At 41.8% G+C, this 16,925-nt stretch overlaps 1 protein-coding gene across 1 annotated transcript in view; it reads right to left on the reverse strand.

Moving 5' to 3' along the window:
* The window catches only part of CACHD1 (cache domain containing 1), a 205,522-nt gene that overhangs the window by 55,652 nt on the left and 132,945 nt on the right, over positions 1-16,925 (reverse strand). Inside the window, exon 5 of the mRNA XM_040978638.1 lies at positions 539-665. Coding sequence (XP_040834572.1) covers positions 539-665 — 127 coding nt within the window. The remainder of the gene's footprint in view (positions 1-538; positions 666-16,925) is intronic.

Below are 16,925 nucleotides of genomic sequence, written 5' to 3' on the forward strand. Positions count from 1 at the left end.
GGCTAGGATAGGGTGGTACAATCCCAGCTCTTGGAGAAAGGCAGGCTGATGGTGATCTTGAATCCAATGCTTTCTGGACAATCTTAACAGTTCTAATAGTTGAAATTTGTAGATAAGCTTTGAAAGTGTAGTGCAGTGCATTGTTACAGAAAGCAAAAGTTAAGAATCACAAACTCTATTTGGAAATCTGTTGCAAGATTAAGTTCCACATCGCACTACAGAGAAGGTACCACTTATGTTTCAGCAAACATGTCTGAAACTTATAACGCTCTACAGTAGCTTCACACAACTTAATTTCACTAATTAATTGTATTGGTTTGTTACATTGCTCCCCAAATGCTCTAACCTCTATGAATTGCCCTTTAATCTATATTTCTGCAAAGGTTAAGTGGCGAGATCATTTCAAGACAATACATGTTTTTGAATGCACAGCTCAGAGGCAATGCTATAGGTGGGAAAGAGGGAAGTGGGGAGTTGGTGCTGCTTTTGTATCACTTTTTAGCAATAAGTGAACATTTGAGCAAGCATGCCAACATACCTGCTACGATGCTCATAGCTGCTCTTACACCGGAACTTGTGTGCTGGAAAAACAGTGAAAATTCCTTCTTCTGAGCTGAAATACTGCCACTTAATTCCAGGGTTGGATTTCAGGTTGTCTGCAAGAACTGGAGGAGTGAGAAAAGTGAAATACAACCACCAAATCCACAGGTGCATGCAGGCAGCTGTTCTGCATAAACCGCTTGTAGTATGAAGAAATCCCACTAGATACAGCGTTGTAAATTTTCCACAAAACATTTTCTTTTGGTCTCTTAAAAAATACCCCAGAAACAAGAAAATGTAAGGTTTCAGTTAAGTGAAGCTATTTTTCTTAACTTCGGTGACATTATATGTCCAGAATTATTTTTCCAGCACAAGTCATTCATTTCCATTAATCTCTCCCCTTGTGGGACTGGTCCCTGTTGGGCTTGTGTACATTTGCTAGCTTGGAGAACACGCTCAAACTGTGGAAACAGTGATGCTAATGGGCCACATCTCCATGGGGACTAGACCTATAATAATGACCTTGCCTCCACATGTCTCCCTTTACCAGGAGGGGAACAGCATACAGCATGAACGAGTGTAACAATCATTGAGCAAAGCTGTTACTTGTGGGATCATTCCTACGTGCTAAGTCCTGGGATAGAGATCTTCCTATGTGCTGTCTCATTTCTTTCACAAACAACCCTGGGATGTGGGTGATACTATTAGCCCTATTTTGGAGTTGAGAAAATATGCTAAGGGAGGTGAAACAATGGGACAAAGACCTCATCAGTAAGTGACTAATACCCACTTGGGATGTCCTGGCTCCTCTGTTCTTTCCATCATGCCACTTTATCTCCCCTTCTGCAGATACTGCACCCCCGTACTACTATGCACCTGGCCATTCTCTCAGCCCTAAGTGCCAGCCCCTTGTGTGCCACATCACAACATCCATGAGGTCTCTGTTACCCACTCCTCCAGTCCTCCCTCCTCCCTCCTCGATTCCTCCAGTCCTCCCTCCTCCACTCCTCCAGTCCTCCCTCTATTTTGAGTTCTTACACCCTTTTCCTCCATTATCTTCCAACTTAGCTACTTGTTACACACTGATCATGTAAAGATCACTTTCTAACACACTGCTAAGATGTACAAAGATGAACAAAAGCCAAGCCCTACTGTAGTAACTGGTATATCAGCAGGTTTAGAAGGAAATGGAGCAAAAAACCAATCCTATGGGCATTAACTATGGAGGTCGGCCTACCCTAATGTTTATTACACTGGTTGCATTGAGATCTTATCTGAGACATGCAGGAAGCCCTGCTGTCTGAGCTGTGGTGTTTACGTTGGTTCTTACTCCATAAGACCCTATGGCTTTGATTAACTCATTTTCATTATTTCTTTTTTTATTCCTATTTTTAAAGATTTACGTATTTTTATTACAAAGCCAGATATACACAGAGGAGGAGAGACAGAGAGGAAGATTTTCCGTTTGATGATTCTGCCGGGATTAGAACTGGTGCCCATATGGGATCCTGGCGTGTTCAAGGTGAGGACTTTAGCTGCTAGGCCATGCCGCCGGGCCCCATTTTCATTATTTCTTGGCCTACAATGGTAAGGAAGTTGCTCGGTGGCATGGAAGCAAAGAGATTCCAAAGAAAAAATTCTTACCTGGGTAAGACAGACTAATTGAAACAGATAAGAAATACACAGTGTAATATGAGGTATGATGGTATCTGCCAAAGTTCCTAGAGGAGGTTACAGAGAAGGGTGACGGAAATTCGAAGGTGGGGAATTTATACCTGTGTTGTTGAGATGGTGTCAGGACAAGTACAGCGTGAGTGTTTATTACCTACCAGGCAATATCTGAGATGCCCTACACGTACAACTGTGGGCTTCTGCCATTAGGTCATTAGCAGCTCCCAGGATGAGACCAGTGTGCAAGGACAGGGGAGTGAGAACTCTCCAGTAGGATCTCTGTAAGAAGTGCTGACTGAACAAGACAAGGGCTTGGGCCCAAGTTCTATAAAACTTGTCAAAGGATGGCTTACAGAGTATACCATGTACTTGGCCCTGAATAAAGTGGAATGCACAGTGATAATCTATGTGGTTCCTAGTCTTACTCCATCTGAGTGAGGTTCAGCATATTAAGCTTCATTTCATCAATAGATGCCTTTCTGCCATCAATAACAGGATTATCTCTATGAGCCACGGCAAATATTACAACTGCTCTCAAAAACAAACAATGGGGTTGGTATTACAGTCGATGGGGAAAAATGTCAATCTCATCTCTCTTCTGGATAAGTACAGAGTCAAGTCTGGCTTTACAGCCTACCCTGCTTACCCCTACCCCAAGCAGGAAGCACAGGTCAAGATAGGTCCAATGACCTCTCATTTTATGCCAATCACCACCTACAGCTTACAAAGAATATTCTGGATAACTTGTGACTGTGCCACATAGTGCTATCTCTGTCAGCCCAGACATACTTCCAGGAATGTCTGCCCAGGGTCACACAGGGTTATATATAATCAGATAGGTTCTGATTAAGACTACTCTTGCAAATATCCACAAGCCATCTATCTGTGCAAGCCTGTAACAATGATGCTGCATGTACTATCAGCAAACATATCTTCTAACATGCCTAAAGGTTTGGGTGTTTAAATGAAATCAGTGATTTCCAATAAAACCATGAAAAACATTCTACATGCAGGATTTTAAGCATTGCCAAAGCCTTATGCTTTTGTTCTCACTTATTTGAGAGTGAGAAACAGAATACTTTGTGACTGCTCACACCCATACTGGCCAACAATCCTACACTGGGAAATGACACCATAATCCACTCCCTGACATGGGTGGGAGAGACTAAGTATTTCAACCATCACTGCTGCCCCTCAGGGAAAAGACACACGCTAAGTTATCACCTCTGTCCTCCTTCTTATCATGTGTCCAACATACATACCAAGGAGCTGTAGCACACTTCATTTTCACAAAAATTCTACAAAAATCATTTGAGTATACAAATAAGGAGACAGGGTCAGTACTATTATTAGTATTAGTATTCTCAGGGTTTCAGGGCAGGCAAGAAGGGGACACAGAAGTCAAGCCAGCTGCGACCACAGTATCAGTCTCCTTGTCTTTGCCAAGCCACCTGCCTTCGTCAAGGTCATTGTGGGAAGCAGACCACCGCTCTTCTCCACCTGGCTGAAGTGAGTGTGTGTAACATTGAAGAGGCTTTCTTCTCTGGCTAGTCTCCTGGGGCCTGAAACCCTAACCTTGATCTCACATTAGCAGTCTTCTCCAAGCAGCCTTGCCAACCCCGCAATAAAAAGGTAAATACTGCCTTTGGAAGCAAAGGAAAGCTCAATGACCTCATTGAAAAGTAACATCTGTAACAATAAACAGGCTACAGGGAAACTATTAAAAAAGGAGCCAATGGGACCAAGAATGTTTAAAAATAAATCAGAATTCACACAGTGCATGATCCATTAAGCCTCACTACAAAAGAACATTCTGGTTCCTCAGGATCACTGTAACATTACAGCATAGCATCAAGCAAGTTTTCTCAAAATCTCCTGCCGAGGACCCCTTTGACATCTGATTAAATTTCATCTGTCCTTTGGTCTAGCAGAAGATGATGGATATGATGGGAATGAGGCCCCTGCAGTGCAGGAGTAATCTATCAATCTGCTGTACATCTCAGCCAGGCAAGGCTGACCTAGACATGGAAGTGAATGAGAGCCTTATTATCCAGGCATGCAACCCAGAGGGGGCTTCCCCCATTCACATGCGTCAGTGAGATATTCCGACTCTTGGGCTGGTGTCCAAACACAGGGTCTTGCACACTTATTCTTTCCTCAAAACGTTGGAAGCCATCCAAGGGAGAAAAAAAAAAAAGTTGGGCAGACGCCCAACCTGTCAGACCAGGATGCACACAGTATTAGGTTTTAAGCTATTAATGGGCAGGGTCTATGTCTGTCTATTCTGCTCTCCACACCTACCCCAGATAGACACAAAGGAGACGATAAACAGCATTGTCCTCCTGAAGCCTACTTCCACGCTCGGAAGTTACTGCATCTTCAGAAATTCATCAGTATTTTGCCTCTTTCCCCCTCCTACCCAGGATTGTGGTGTTAAGAGTAAATTCTAGCTCCATTACTCCTGCACTGGGAGAGCCTTATGGGCTGCACCTAGAGTTGACTCCTCTCAACATCCCTAAAGCAGAGACCAACAGCTCTTACCCCATCAGGGCCCACGTTCTCTGAGAATTCGGGGTTGGTATTGGCACTATGCAGTCAAGATGATCTGCATGCTTGTGCCATAAATTCTAAACTTTTACTTCTCTCTTAATGCCAAATACAATTAAAAATAAATGAAAACAAATAACATTCATTTTAAATATGTCTTAAATGCTAAACAACACCTTCGTTAAATACCACTGCAGTGTTGGAGGTCTGTCAGCACAGAAACAGACTAGCAAATGGGACTAAAAAGCCACCTGTTCTGATGGCTTCACGTCAAAGTATACGGGACTGTAGATATTAAACATGTGATTCTTGTTGTCAAATATACCTCAATAAAATGGTTTTGATAATAAAAGAGGAAATACAGTGCACATTGCACAAAATTGTTTCTGTGCTACTTTTCATGATTTGATGTGTTGTCTTATCCCCATTTTGCAGATTCAAAACTTGCTCAAGGCCATAAAGGTACAGCCAAAATGCCATCTGGATATGCCAACCTTCGAGGCGATTATTTTTTCCAGAGCATTATAACTCTGCTGTGTGTCCATAAATACATACTGAATGAGTTAGTGATTCACAGACTAGAAGCACCCTCAATATTACCTGAGAGGCAGAATAAATACATAAACTTGCAGGTGCTTTCCAATCATAAGAGAAGGCTGAGTTTGTTTATAAATATGGAATGTGAGTAAATGCAACTAAGGTGACACTTAGCAAAAAGAAATAATTTCATATTGAAATCACTTTAGACGTGGGGCATTTAATCTTGTGAGAAAGAAAAAAACAACCTTTGAACTACAAAAATCTGTGGCACACGTGCTGGACACTTCTCATGTCAGAGTTTGCCATTGCCCTGGCTGTCCAAACTGGAAGACTGTCAGACCAAGCTACTGTTTAGAAGGCAGAATCAACAGTAATTATTTAATGCACATCTATGTGTGACATTGGACATTAAATAGAAGACAGAGGAAGAGAGAGAGAGATTGACTGAGTGAGCCCTTCCCCACTGGCTCACTGTCCAACAGCATGGCCTGGGCCAGGCCAAAGCTGGGAGCCTAGAAATCAACCCAAATCTCCCACAGTGGTGGGTCATCACCTGACGCCTCACCAGGGTGAGCATCTGCAGGAAGCCAGATTGGGAACACCAACAGAACTTGAATGCAGGCACTCAGCTATACAATGCAGGTGTGCCAACAGGCAGCTTAATCACTAGACCAAATGCCTGTCCCTATATAGTAGGTAGGGAGATATCATGGAGTCTAGACATCACAATCATTTTAGATGTTCAACAGGCTAGAGACGTGAGCTTTAGCAGTTTCTTTCTCACTGTCAACTTAAGCAAGACAAAGAAAGCCATTTGGACATTGGCCCAGCACAACTCTGTACTTTTTTATTTAATTCAGGTTGGCACATACCAAATAGAAAAAGACTCTAATAAATCAGAATGGACTAGACTGAGAAGCCCTAAGTTCAAGTTCCATCTCTTAAGACTAGCAAGCCACATGATCTTAAATTTATAAAGCATTCAACGGCATCTTTCCAAAATGTCAATCAAATCCTCCTGTGGGTTTTTGGAAAGTCTTAAGGTTTTCCTCTGCACTATGCAGAGCATTGAACTCAAGCTTCACCAGGGCCTGCACAATCTGGCCCCTTGCTATTTCCCAACCTCACTTATCTCCTCTTCAGTTCACCACACTGTAAGAAATGTGCCAGGCCCTGGGTATAAGGCAATCCTTTGGGCTGGCTTATCTCTTCTCTCCATTTTCATCTGCTTAATTCTTTTGTATCATCCAGGGTTTGCCTTCAATTTCATCTTCTGGTAAGTCCTTCCTTGTTCACACTTAATGATCAACTTTCGTTAGAGCACCCAGTGTTTTCCTTCAGAGAGAAAATGGTGAAGTTCTATGTTCTTTTTATGTGACTATTTATTATATCCCACACAGAGGAGCTACAGGCTCCACAGGGCAGGAATAAGCATCAAGCATCTTATTTGTAGTATCTAGCACACACCTGATTATTTTATAAGCACAATGTCAGCATTTGCAGAGTAAACGGGGATCTTAGCTAAGAGTCTTCAACTCTTTCCCCTATGAGACTTTCCAATTTGCACTTCTGCAAAGTAAAGGAGTTGTACAAGGTGGCCCTAAAGACCCTTCAGAAACCAAAAGAGAGTCAGGTGTGGTAGTCACTAGGCTAAAGTCCTCGCCTTACAAGCGCCAGGATCACAATGGGTGCCAGTTCCCTGGCTGCTCCACTTCCCATCCAGCTCCCTGCTTGTGCCCTAGAAAAGAAGTAGAGGATGGCCTAAAGCCTTGAGAACATGCATCCACGTGGGAGACCCAGAGGAAGCTCCTGGCTTCAGACCAGTTCAGCTCTGGCCAATGTGGCCACTTGGGGAGTGAGCCAGTGGATGGAAGATCTTCCTCTCAGTCTTCTCCTCTCTGTAAATCTGCCTTTCCAATAAAAAGAAACAGATATTTTTAAAGAGAAACCAAAAGAGAAAAGTAAAAAGGCAGCAAAGAATGAAGACTAACAGGATACAAATACACATGCTCCTCAGCCAGCAATGGTGTTACACTCAAATATTGCCATTTTTAATTGGAAATATCATTAAGTTGAAAATGCATTTAATACTCCTACCATACCCAACACTATAATTTAACCCAGTTTACCTTCAGTGTGCTCAGACTCACATTATTCTACAGATGGGGCAAGTCATTTAACACAAAGGGTATTTTTATAATAAAGTGTAGACCAAATTTCATTGTGTACAAAGCCAGGCATTTTGCAACATAAGATGGAAGGTGAAAATCAAAAACACTAAATGTAAAGAACACTAGTAGCATGTCACATGGAGTAGTAGCTGTGTCCCTTGTGATCACATGGATGACTGGAAGATAAGCTCAGGGTCACTGCCCAGCATCAAGGGAGGAGAAAGCACTGCCCCTTGCTGCCTTTCAAATTCTCCCCAAGTGCTGGTCATGTGAACTGCTTCTTCTGGGTCCAGAACATGATCAGTGCACCAGCGCAAAGTTTGCTACATGCAGTGGTGAGAACATGGAAGAGCGCGTACAGCAGAGAGGTGCTTTGGATCTGACTGCCAGCAGCTATCTCTATTCCTCATTCCTAGTTGGTTGCCCACAGCATCCCAAAGGGGCAGCTTTGGGGCATCATGGGTGCTATTTGGTTTCTGCACCATCTAATGCCCCCCATGCCCCAAGATTATAAAATTCAAGAGGTTTTGGACAAGCTCTATCCCCATCTATGACTCTCGGTCTGACTCTCAAATAATTGCTATGCTAATCCAAGGTAAAGACCAACAGTTTTCAATCACAGCATACAAATCATTGTCAGATAAGTACCTGAACAATGGGCCTTTCCCCCTTTCAGGCATTCTTTCTGCTTCTTTTACTGAACCACTAGCATACACTACACTGAACTCTATGTGGACATTTTTCACATATGGTCCCCAGATTTTCTGACCCAAATACTTTCTCTATAGTTCCACCATCTGCATCTACCTGGTTCTAAGTTATTGGCCTTATTAGTCAAAAAAAAAAAAAAAACCAACCAAGCCTCAAACTCTTTGCTGGCTTTCTTAGTCTTTAACCACTCCGTCTCTGGGAGAGATGGAGTGTAAATCACTTGAAGCTGGGGTGTAAATTGTTTTACTTTTTTTCCCCTAAAAAATCTATTTATTTTTATTGGAAAGGCAGATCAGATTTACAGAGGAGAGACAGAAACTTCTTCCACCCTTGGGTTTACTCTGAAAATGGCTGCAATGGTTGGAGCTGAGTCAATTCACAGCCAGGAGCAGCTGCACGTTAGCAAGGCTTTGGGCTATCCTCTGCTGTTTTCCCAGGCCATAAGCAGGGAGCTGGATGGGAAGTGGAGTAGCTGGGGCAACAACCTATGCCCACATGGAATCCCAGTGCTTGCAAGAGGGAGGGTTAGCCTAAACTACGCCATTTTGCAAGGCCCATTCCTTGTTTTTACAACATTATTCACAAAAACTGGGACAAAACGAAAACACAGTCAAATGTTTGTTGCCTCCTACGCCTCGGGAAACTCTAGGCCTTCTGATGTCCAGCCTAGTACCACTCAGTAACTAACACACAAAGTTGTGTACCTTCCATAGCTTGCCAACATAATACACTGGAGCTTTTCTAAGTACACAGAGGCTCAGACACACAAACATACAGGCATTTCCTTGACAGAGTAGTATCTACTTAGCACTTTTCAATATTAATCTGTGTAACAGCAACACTTTCGCCTCTGGGTCCAGAACTCTGTCCTGTAAACCTACGGAAGGTTTCCTACACGGAGCAGTGAGAGCATGTGGTGGTGAGAGGTGCTGTAGAACAGACCACTGATGCCCAGCATCATTTTTACATGGTACCCTGAGCTATAAGAGAACAGCACATTTCTGGCATTATATTATCATCCCTTCCAGATTCTCACTTTTCACTTGCACCATGAGTATTGTTTACCCATGCATTCTGGAAGGGTCACACTTTAGACACACCCAGATACTGCTTATTCTGTTCCAGGTGTGGTGAATATGCCGCGTACTTAATCATGAAGTAGGCATTTTTGAAATATCTCAGCTCATTCTTAAAACAACAAAGTGAGGCAGATATTTTATTTATGTTTAGGAATCCAAGGACAGAGATATTTAGTTTCCAAGTATATAACAGCTGTCAAGACCCAGGATATAGACTTTCACTAAATTATCATCATTTGATAAGTAAGGCATTTTCAGGGCAGAAAGGGGAAAGTGACTTAAGCCTTGGACCCTGTATGACACTGAAACCATGTAGCCTGTGACTGGGCCACCTTGCTGAAAACTAGATGAGATCCACTGCAAAAGATAATCCAGTAACAGCCAATCAACCCTGTTTCTGGACAGCACAATGACCCTTTCTTATCTGCTTCATATTTATTTGACTCACTGACCCAACACATTCTATCATTCCATCAATGTCCTTGGCTTCCTAGACTGTTCCTCTGTCTCCAAAGGAAAAAAAAAAAATTTAAATGTGTCTAACTTGCAATGATAAGGAAAGCCCTCCTACGTTTCACTCTATCAGTGAAGTAACTTGGAATAGCATGCTCTACATGGATTCTGCACCTAGTGCTCTCCCATCCCACCCACACCTGGGCACCGTGTTTATGCCATGGCCCTTCCTTACCATTTACCTCCCACTCTTGGATGACCTTAAGATTGTTTCCCAATTTCTCCTTTTACATTTGCTTCTATTCTTCACAAAGCCCTCTGGCCTCCTTTGCTTTTTGTCTGCCAGCTGGTTGCCTTCAATATAGAAGCAAGCAAATCAAACTTAAACGACCCAAAAATTCCTCAGACTGATACATTAGACCTATTATAGTCTGGCTCAGCACTACTTTCATTTTCTGCTTACACTTTTAAACAATGATACATTCTGACTGCATAACTTTTTATTTTAATTGCAAAGCCACATTTATGGGGAGGAGAGATCAAGATCCTTAATCTGCTGGTTCATTCCTTAACTGAAGAAACGAACCAGGAACCTCCTCTAGGTCTCCTAGTCAGGTGGCAGGGTTACAAGGCTTTAAGCCATCCTCCTCTGCTTTCCCAGGCCACCAGCTGCAAGCTGGATGGGAAGTGAAGCAGCCAGGACATGAACTGGCACCTATGTGGGGACCCTGCCATGTGCAAGGGGAAGTTTAGCTAAAGAAGCCATTGTGCCAGGCCCATGACTGCATACTTCTTAGATCCAAAAATGTATACCTTTATGAGCAAATCACCTGGTTAAGTGCTATATATCTTTCAAGGTCCAGCTTACAGGTCACAACCTTTATCATCTGAGTTCTGAGCACTGCATTGTAATTGTACTTGTTTTTTTTTTCTTCACCCCAAGATACCACTAAACTAGGAACTCCACAAGGATCAAACTGCTTTACTTTGGTGTTGGCATAGTAAGTACCATGTAGTTCTCATCTGAGGGAAGCTCTTTATGAAGTATGAAGGAATCAGGGTTGATCTTGGATCTTGGCTTTAGGAACTAATAAAGTCTAAACCTTGTTAACTGATACAGAACAAGAGCCAAAGAGCAAGTCGATGGGTGGACAGATTCTAAGTTTGGTCTTAGATTTTATTTCCTCATCTTACAGCAATCTACTGTAGAGAGGGACACTAGACTCCGAGTCAGGGCATATAATTAGTATCAACTGTTAGTATCAATACTAATAAGGAATTTCTTTGAATATCCATATATCAGTGAACCCTGGTATTTTTCTGTTACAAAAGGAAGCTAATACTTGTCCTTGGTATCTGTTAAGAATATTGTGAACATATGGAATGGTTTATAAGGTATTAAGAAGTGGTGGACTTATTGTGTGTGGTATGTACACAGTGTTCCTGGAATCACCATGGTAAGTACCACATGAATACATAATTCATTAGTAGAGTCTATCGCTACATACCCACAAAATTCATGTGTGCAGAAGTGCTTCTAGATGAATGAAATTTATGTTTGCTTATAAAAAGTCACAATTACAATTGGCCTTCAAAAAAGTCCTTCAAAAGTGCTCACTATTCCATTATAAAGATGAAGAAACAAAAGCACAAAGAAAATGTAGTTTTTGTCATTCAGTAAGCATTTACTGTGTACCTGGTATCAGCAAGGCATTGGCTTGGGCAGGAAACATACAAACAGTGAATAAAAAGAGGCACAAGATCAAGAAGTTGTCCAACATAACAAAACTAAGAGTGTGGTACAGAGCAGTCACAGCTGAGCTGACACAACTCTGGAGGTGTCCTAGCTTTCAAGCGTGGCCTGGTTTACTAGGACATCCCTGAGACCATCCTCTACCATGGCCCACTCTGTTCCCCTTCTTTCCCTCTTGGCTGCCAGTCTCCTCTTTAGAGTTTGCTGCCAGAGAAGTCCGATTGGCTGCAATAATCTTCAAGTTACAAGAGTAAGGCAATCTGAAAAAGATATTGGGTCCTGAGGAGCAAGTGTGCTTTCCATGTAGAGAGGCTAGTAGCGTACTGCAACATGGCATATAATATGAGCAGGATTCCCTGGGGCCTGAGTCCAGAAGACCTAAGGGGAAGCAGTGAAAAATAAAGTAGAAAAGAATAAGCTCCACCTTCATCTTCAAGGCAAAGGGGAGTCATCAGAGGGTTTGGAGAAATGAGATCAGAGTAGGAATTCTCTGTTTTGAGAGAGAGAGAGAGAGAGAGAGGAAATGAATGAGAATGAGAATGAGCTCTCTGTTTGTTCATGGGCCAGAGTGACCCCTGCCTTGGGCCAAAAAGGGGAAACTTGTAACTCAACCCAGGTCTTGCAAGTGTCAGGGATCAACAGTGATGTTTGGATTCAAACTCTGCACTTGGATATGGGATGTGTCTCAAGTGGCATCTTAACTGCTAGGCCAAATGTCTGCTGCAAAGTAGGTGTTTTTAACAGACCGCTACCTGTAGAATAGAAGCAGAGAAGCATTTCAGGAAGATTTACATATTCCTTAGTCTTCTATAAGAGAAAGGAGACTCAAGACACAAAGGGTCTAGTGCTTTGTATGAGCACCTGACAGATATTTACTCACTGAGATTCTTAGGCAGCCATTGAGGCAAGCTAGGTCAAAACTCATAAAACCCAGAGTTGTACTGGGTGCAAAGAGGTGAGGAAATATTCAGATATTCCAGATCCAATAGTGAACCCAGCCCGAGGATCACAGAAAGATATGTTCTAAAAATGGCAACCCAATAAATAAACTGTGAAACAGACCAGGGCTAGAGCTTCAGATCTGGGAATCAGCAGCACATGGTAGGAACTAGATGGAAAATTTTCAGGGGATACCACTCAATGAGGGCAGCCAAAAAAAGACATGTAGGGATGTCAGGCCCAAGGGATAGGATAGACGGAAAGGAGCCCACAGAAAAAAGGAAACAGGACTAAGCAGAAAAGATTCAACAGAGACGGATCTTAGAGAAATGAAATTAAATTTGTTTTTTTTTTTTTAGTTATCACTTTGTGATATAGCTAAAGAGGCTCCTGGGATTTGAAACGAAATTAATTTCAAAACAGGTTTACATGTCAACTGCTACAAAGTGGCCAAGTAAAATGGTAGAGGATCACTTGAAATCCTTCAAAGGAAAAACAGTCTTTTAAAGAAATGGGCTGTGATGGTTCAATGGCTAAATCTTTACCTTGAATGTATCAGGATCCCATATTGCTACCAGTTTGTGTCCTGGCTGCTCTACTTCCCATTCGGTTCCTTGCTTGTGGCCTGGGAAAGCAGAAGAGGGCAGCCCAAAGCCTTGGGATCTTGCACCTATGTGGGAGACCTGGAAGAAGTTTCTGGTTCTTTGCTTCTGATTGACTCAGCCATTGAGGCCAACTGGGGAGTGAACCAGTGGATGGAAGATCTTCCTTTCTATATTTTCTTTTTTCTGTAAATCTGCCTTTCCAATAAAAATAAATAAATGTTTTTTTTAAAACTGACTAACTTATTTGAAAGGCAATAAATGGGGTTGAGGAGAAAACAAGGAGAAAGATGTTTTATCCACAACAGCAAGGTCTTAGAGTCTAAAGCCAAGAGCCAGAAACTCCATCTTGTTTTCCCATTTGCATGCCAGGGGCCCAAGTACTTGGGCCATCTTTATTGCTTTCCCAGATTTATCAGGAGGGAGTTGCAATAAAAATAGAACAGCTTGGACTCGAACTGGCCCTGATACCAGCATTTTTAATACTGGGATAAAGTGGTAAAATGTATTAAACTCATGTGTACTGTTTAATTCAACAATATCATGCATTCATTACTATAATGATGTACAAGCATAGTTACACATACAAAGGAACTTCAAGTTCTTGGAAACATACATTATGAAAACACTTATACATGGATTTTAATTTATAGTACCAAAATAAAACACTTTTTAAAAAGATGTATTTATTTATTGGGAAAGTCAGATTTATAGAGAGAAAGATCTTCCACACACTGGTTCACTCCACAAGTGGCATCAACAGCTGGAGCTGATCCAAAGCCAGGATCTTCTGTGCAGGTGCAAGGTTCCAAGGCTTTTGGGTTGTCCTTCGCTGCTTTCCCAAGCCACAAGTAGGCAAGTGAAGAGGAGCAGCTGGGATATGAACTGGTACCCATGTGGTATCCTGACAGTTACAAAGTGAGGATTTAGCCAGTAGGCTATCGTGCCAGGTCTAACCTTTTTTTTTTTTTAATTGGAAAGGCAGGGAAATAAGGAAAGACAAGAAAGCTCTTCCACCTGCTAGTTCGCTCCCCAAGTAGCTGCAATGACCTGCACTGAGCCAATCTGAAGCCAGGAACCAGAAGCTTCCTCTGGGTCTCTCACATGGGTGCAGGGTCCCAAAACATTGGGCCATCTTCTGCTGCTTTCCCAGGCCACAAGCAAGGAGCTCTGGATGGGAAGTGGAGCAGCTGGAACATGAACTGACACCCATATGGGATGCTGGAAGTTAAGGGTGGAGGATTGGCCAGATGAGCCATCATGTCAGCTGAAAAAGTTAACTTTTTAATTTGGTTTAACTTAATTTATGGAAAACAAATGATATGTATATGAGAATGTTCAGGATGTAAGTATACTATAACATATATTATAGTACATAGCTAGGGTACAGATAATAAAATATGAATTCAGTATGATAAGATTCTTTTAAAAACCAGAAGAAAGGATAGATTTTCGAGTAGCTGAGCATGTAACAAGAGAACTTGAAGAGGAAATCAGAGGAAAGAACAAGGTACTCTCTTGGTCAACTTAATTTTGTGCATGTACATAATATACATATAAATTCATACACATAAGTGGAACCATATAACCTCAAGTATCCTGATTTTTAACTTAATTTAGATGCTACACAAAGCATTAGCATATCTTTTATGACAGTAATGCAATTAGGAAGCAGGGCTAACTGGGTACAGAAAGAAAAAAAAATTACCAGGTTTGGCTCATTTTTATTCTTTCATTTTAGGCTTTTAGTTTGAGTAGGGATTTTCTCCTGTTTTGTTACTAGGAAAACTTGAATATTTAACAGGTAATGTTTATGGTCCATATGTTATGGCTCCTTGACTCAGAATGGACTTGAATCCCTATAAACCCATCATAAATTGAAAACATTTGATACTTTTCAGTGTTTAATGCACCTAACCTCTCACTGAATGTTATAGCTTAGCTTAGCCATCTTCAGCATGCTCAGAAACATTTATATAGGTTATAATACAGTTGATTCTCTCATGTATACATGCAAACAATTGCTTTGTGGGCAAGATGGAATGTCAAAAACAACAAACAAAATCTTAAACACCCTGGGTAAAGCTGTACCCTATAGAAAATGGGTGGTCTCCTTATGGCCACACGTCTAACTAGGATCTGTGGCCTCTGCTGGGGTCCACCCTCTCAAGAGGGCATCATGTAGCACGTAGCTAGCCTGGCTGAAGACCAAGATTCCAAATGTGGTTTCTGCTGAATGCATATTGCTTTTGCACCATTGGATTTTTTTTTTAAGGCAGTCTCCAGTGCCTACCTGTACCTCCTGTAACATTTACTTCTCTAACATGAGTTATAAATGCCCCTTACACCCTCTGAGTCTTGTATCTCAATGAAGACCACAATGTTACCAAGATCGACGTTTACAACTTCAAATGCTCTTTAAATCAAACACAATAAAGAAAGTCCAGACATTTTTTCATTCAGCGAGAAAGACGAACTCCACTTCTACTCTCACCACAATTGCATAAGTCAAGAGAGCGAAAGGCAACTTTCCTTAAACTCTTCAAATAAACTCTCTTTGGGGATCAGGCCACACGGAAGAAAATAGCGCAGCAGGAATTTGAAAAAAAAAAAAAAAGAAGTGAGAAACTAGGGATGAAAGCAGGAAAGGACCTGAGCAAAACATTACCAGCACCGTAATAAAACACACGCACTGTCAAACTTTAGACATTTGAACGGAATCAGGGAAAAGGAGTCAATTTAGTAAGTGGGGCTCTGGCAGGGGTTTTCTTTTTCTTTTTCTTTTTTTATTTTTAAAGAACGCACACATGTGTGTTGGATGGATGGATGGAAGGATGGACACATGACTTTTGGATAAATGGAGCTCAGAATGGTTTACAATTTTATGTGAGTCTGCTTCCAGTAAGTCTGAAACTGTTATCAATTAAGGGCCCACTGATGCATTATATACAGTCTGAAAGAACCCGAGGGGCCATCTTACAGATGTAAATGTCAAACATGTGATTGCCCATGGAGTACACTAATTCTGCTCTGAAAGGATACGTGAGCTGAAGAGGAGGAAAAGGGGAGACTGTGAGGTCACCCTTCCCTAACCATCATCTCTCTTGTGTTAGAAATGATGGCTCAAGCGTGTGGACCTTGGGATACAACCAGTGCCTGGCTAGAACGGCCCCAAACTTCAAATGCAGTCAAATTAGTTGTTAAATACCTAATATTGCCCAAAGCTGTTGTATTCAGCCCTGTCAACTGTGCCAAGAACTCTTGTTAGGTAGTAGCTTGCACTTTGAGACATGCTCTTAGAAATGCCAAAATTCAAGATTAAGTCTGTGACTGTATCTTGCCTACTTCTCTCCACATGCTACATTCCTAACTATCCTAATCCTCTCCCCAGTAACAAATTAACATTGAAATAAAACAGTATCTTGTAGGAATACTTGATGATTTGTGCAGCTGTTTCACCTTGGTCATAAAGGTAATCACAATACAATGAACAAGTAGGTCTTTAACTCCTGATCAATTGGTCTCCATTTTCAGCTGATGACTTTGCTTCCTGTTTCTCTAAGACAGAATCACTAAGGACATATGTTCCCAAGTTTCAGACCCTACACCCCCTACAGGCATCTCTACCCACCTATTTTTCCTTCCTTTTCTTACTACAAATGAACTCCATCTACTTGGATGCTAATGCTTGTGATGCCTAGCCAAGGAAGCTTTCATGCTATTCACATTGCTTTACAGGACCCACCCTTCCTTTAGCATATAAACTGCTGACCTTCTTGAGCCCATGGCCCTTCAGGTCTCCTTCAAGCAACCATCAAGAGTTTTTGGGCACACTGTCACCAGCACCTCTTTCCCAATCCCAAGTGGTTGAATTCACTGGATTCATTCTATTCCACCCAATAACCCTTGTCAAACTCAC

Source organism: Ochotona curzoniae, unplaced genomic scaffold (assembly GCF_017591425.1).
Source record: "Ochotona curzoniae isolate NIBS_2020 unplaced genomic scaffold, NIBS_Ocur_1.0 contig_291, whole genome shotgun sequence".
Taxonomy (NCBI): Eukaryota; Metazoa; Chordata; class Mammalia; order Lagomorpha; family Ochotonidae; genus Ochotona; species Ochotona curzoniae.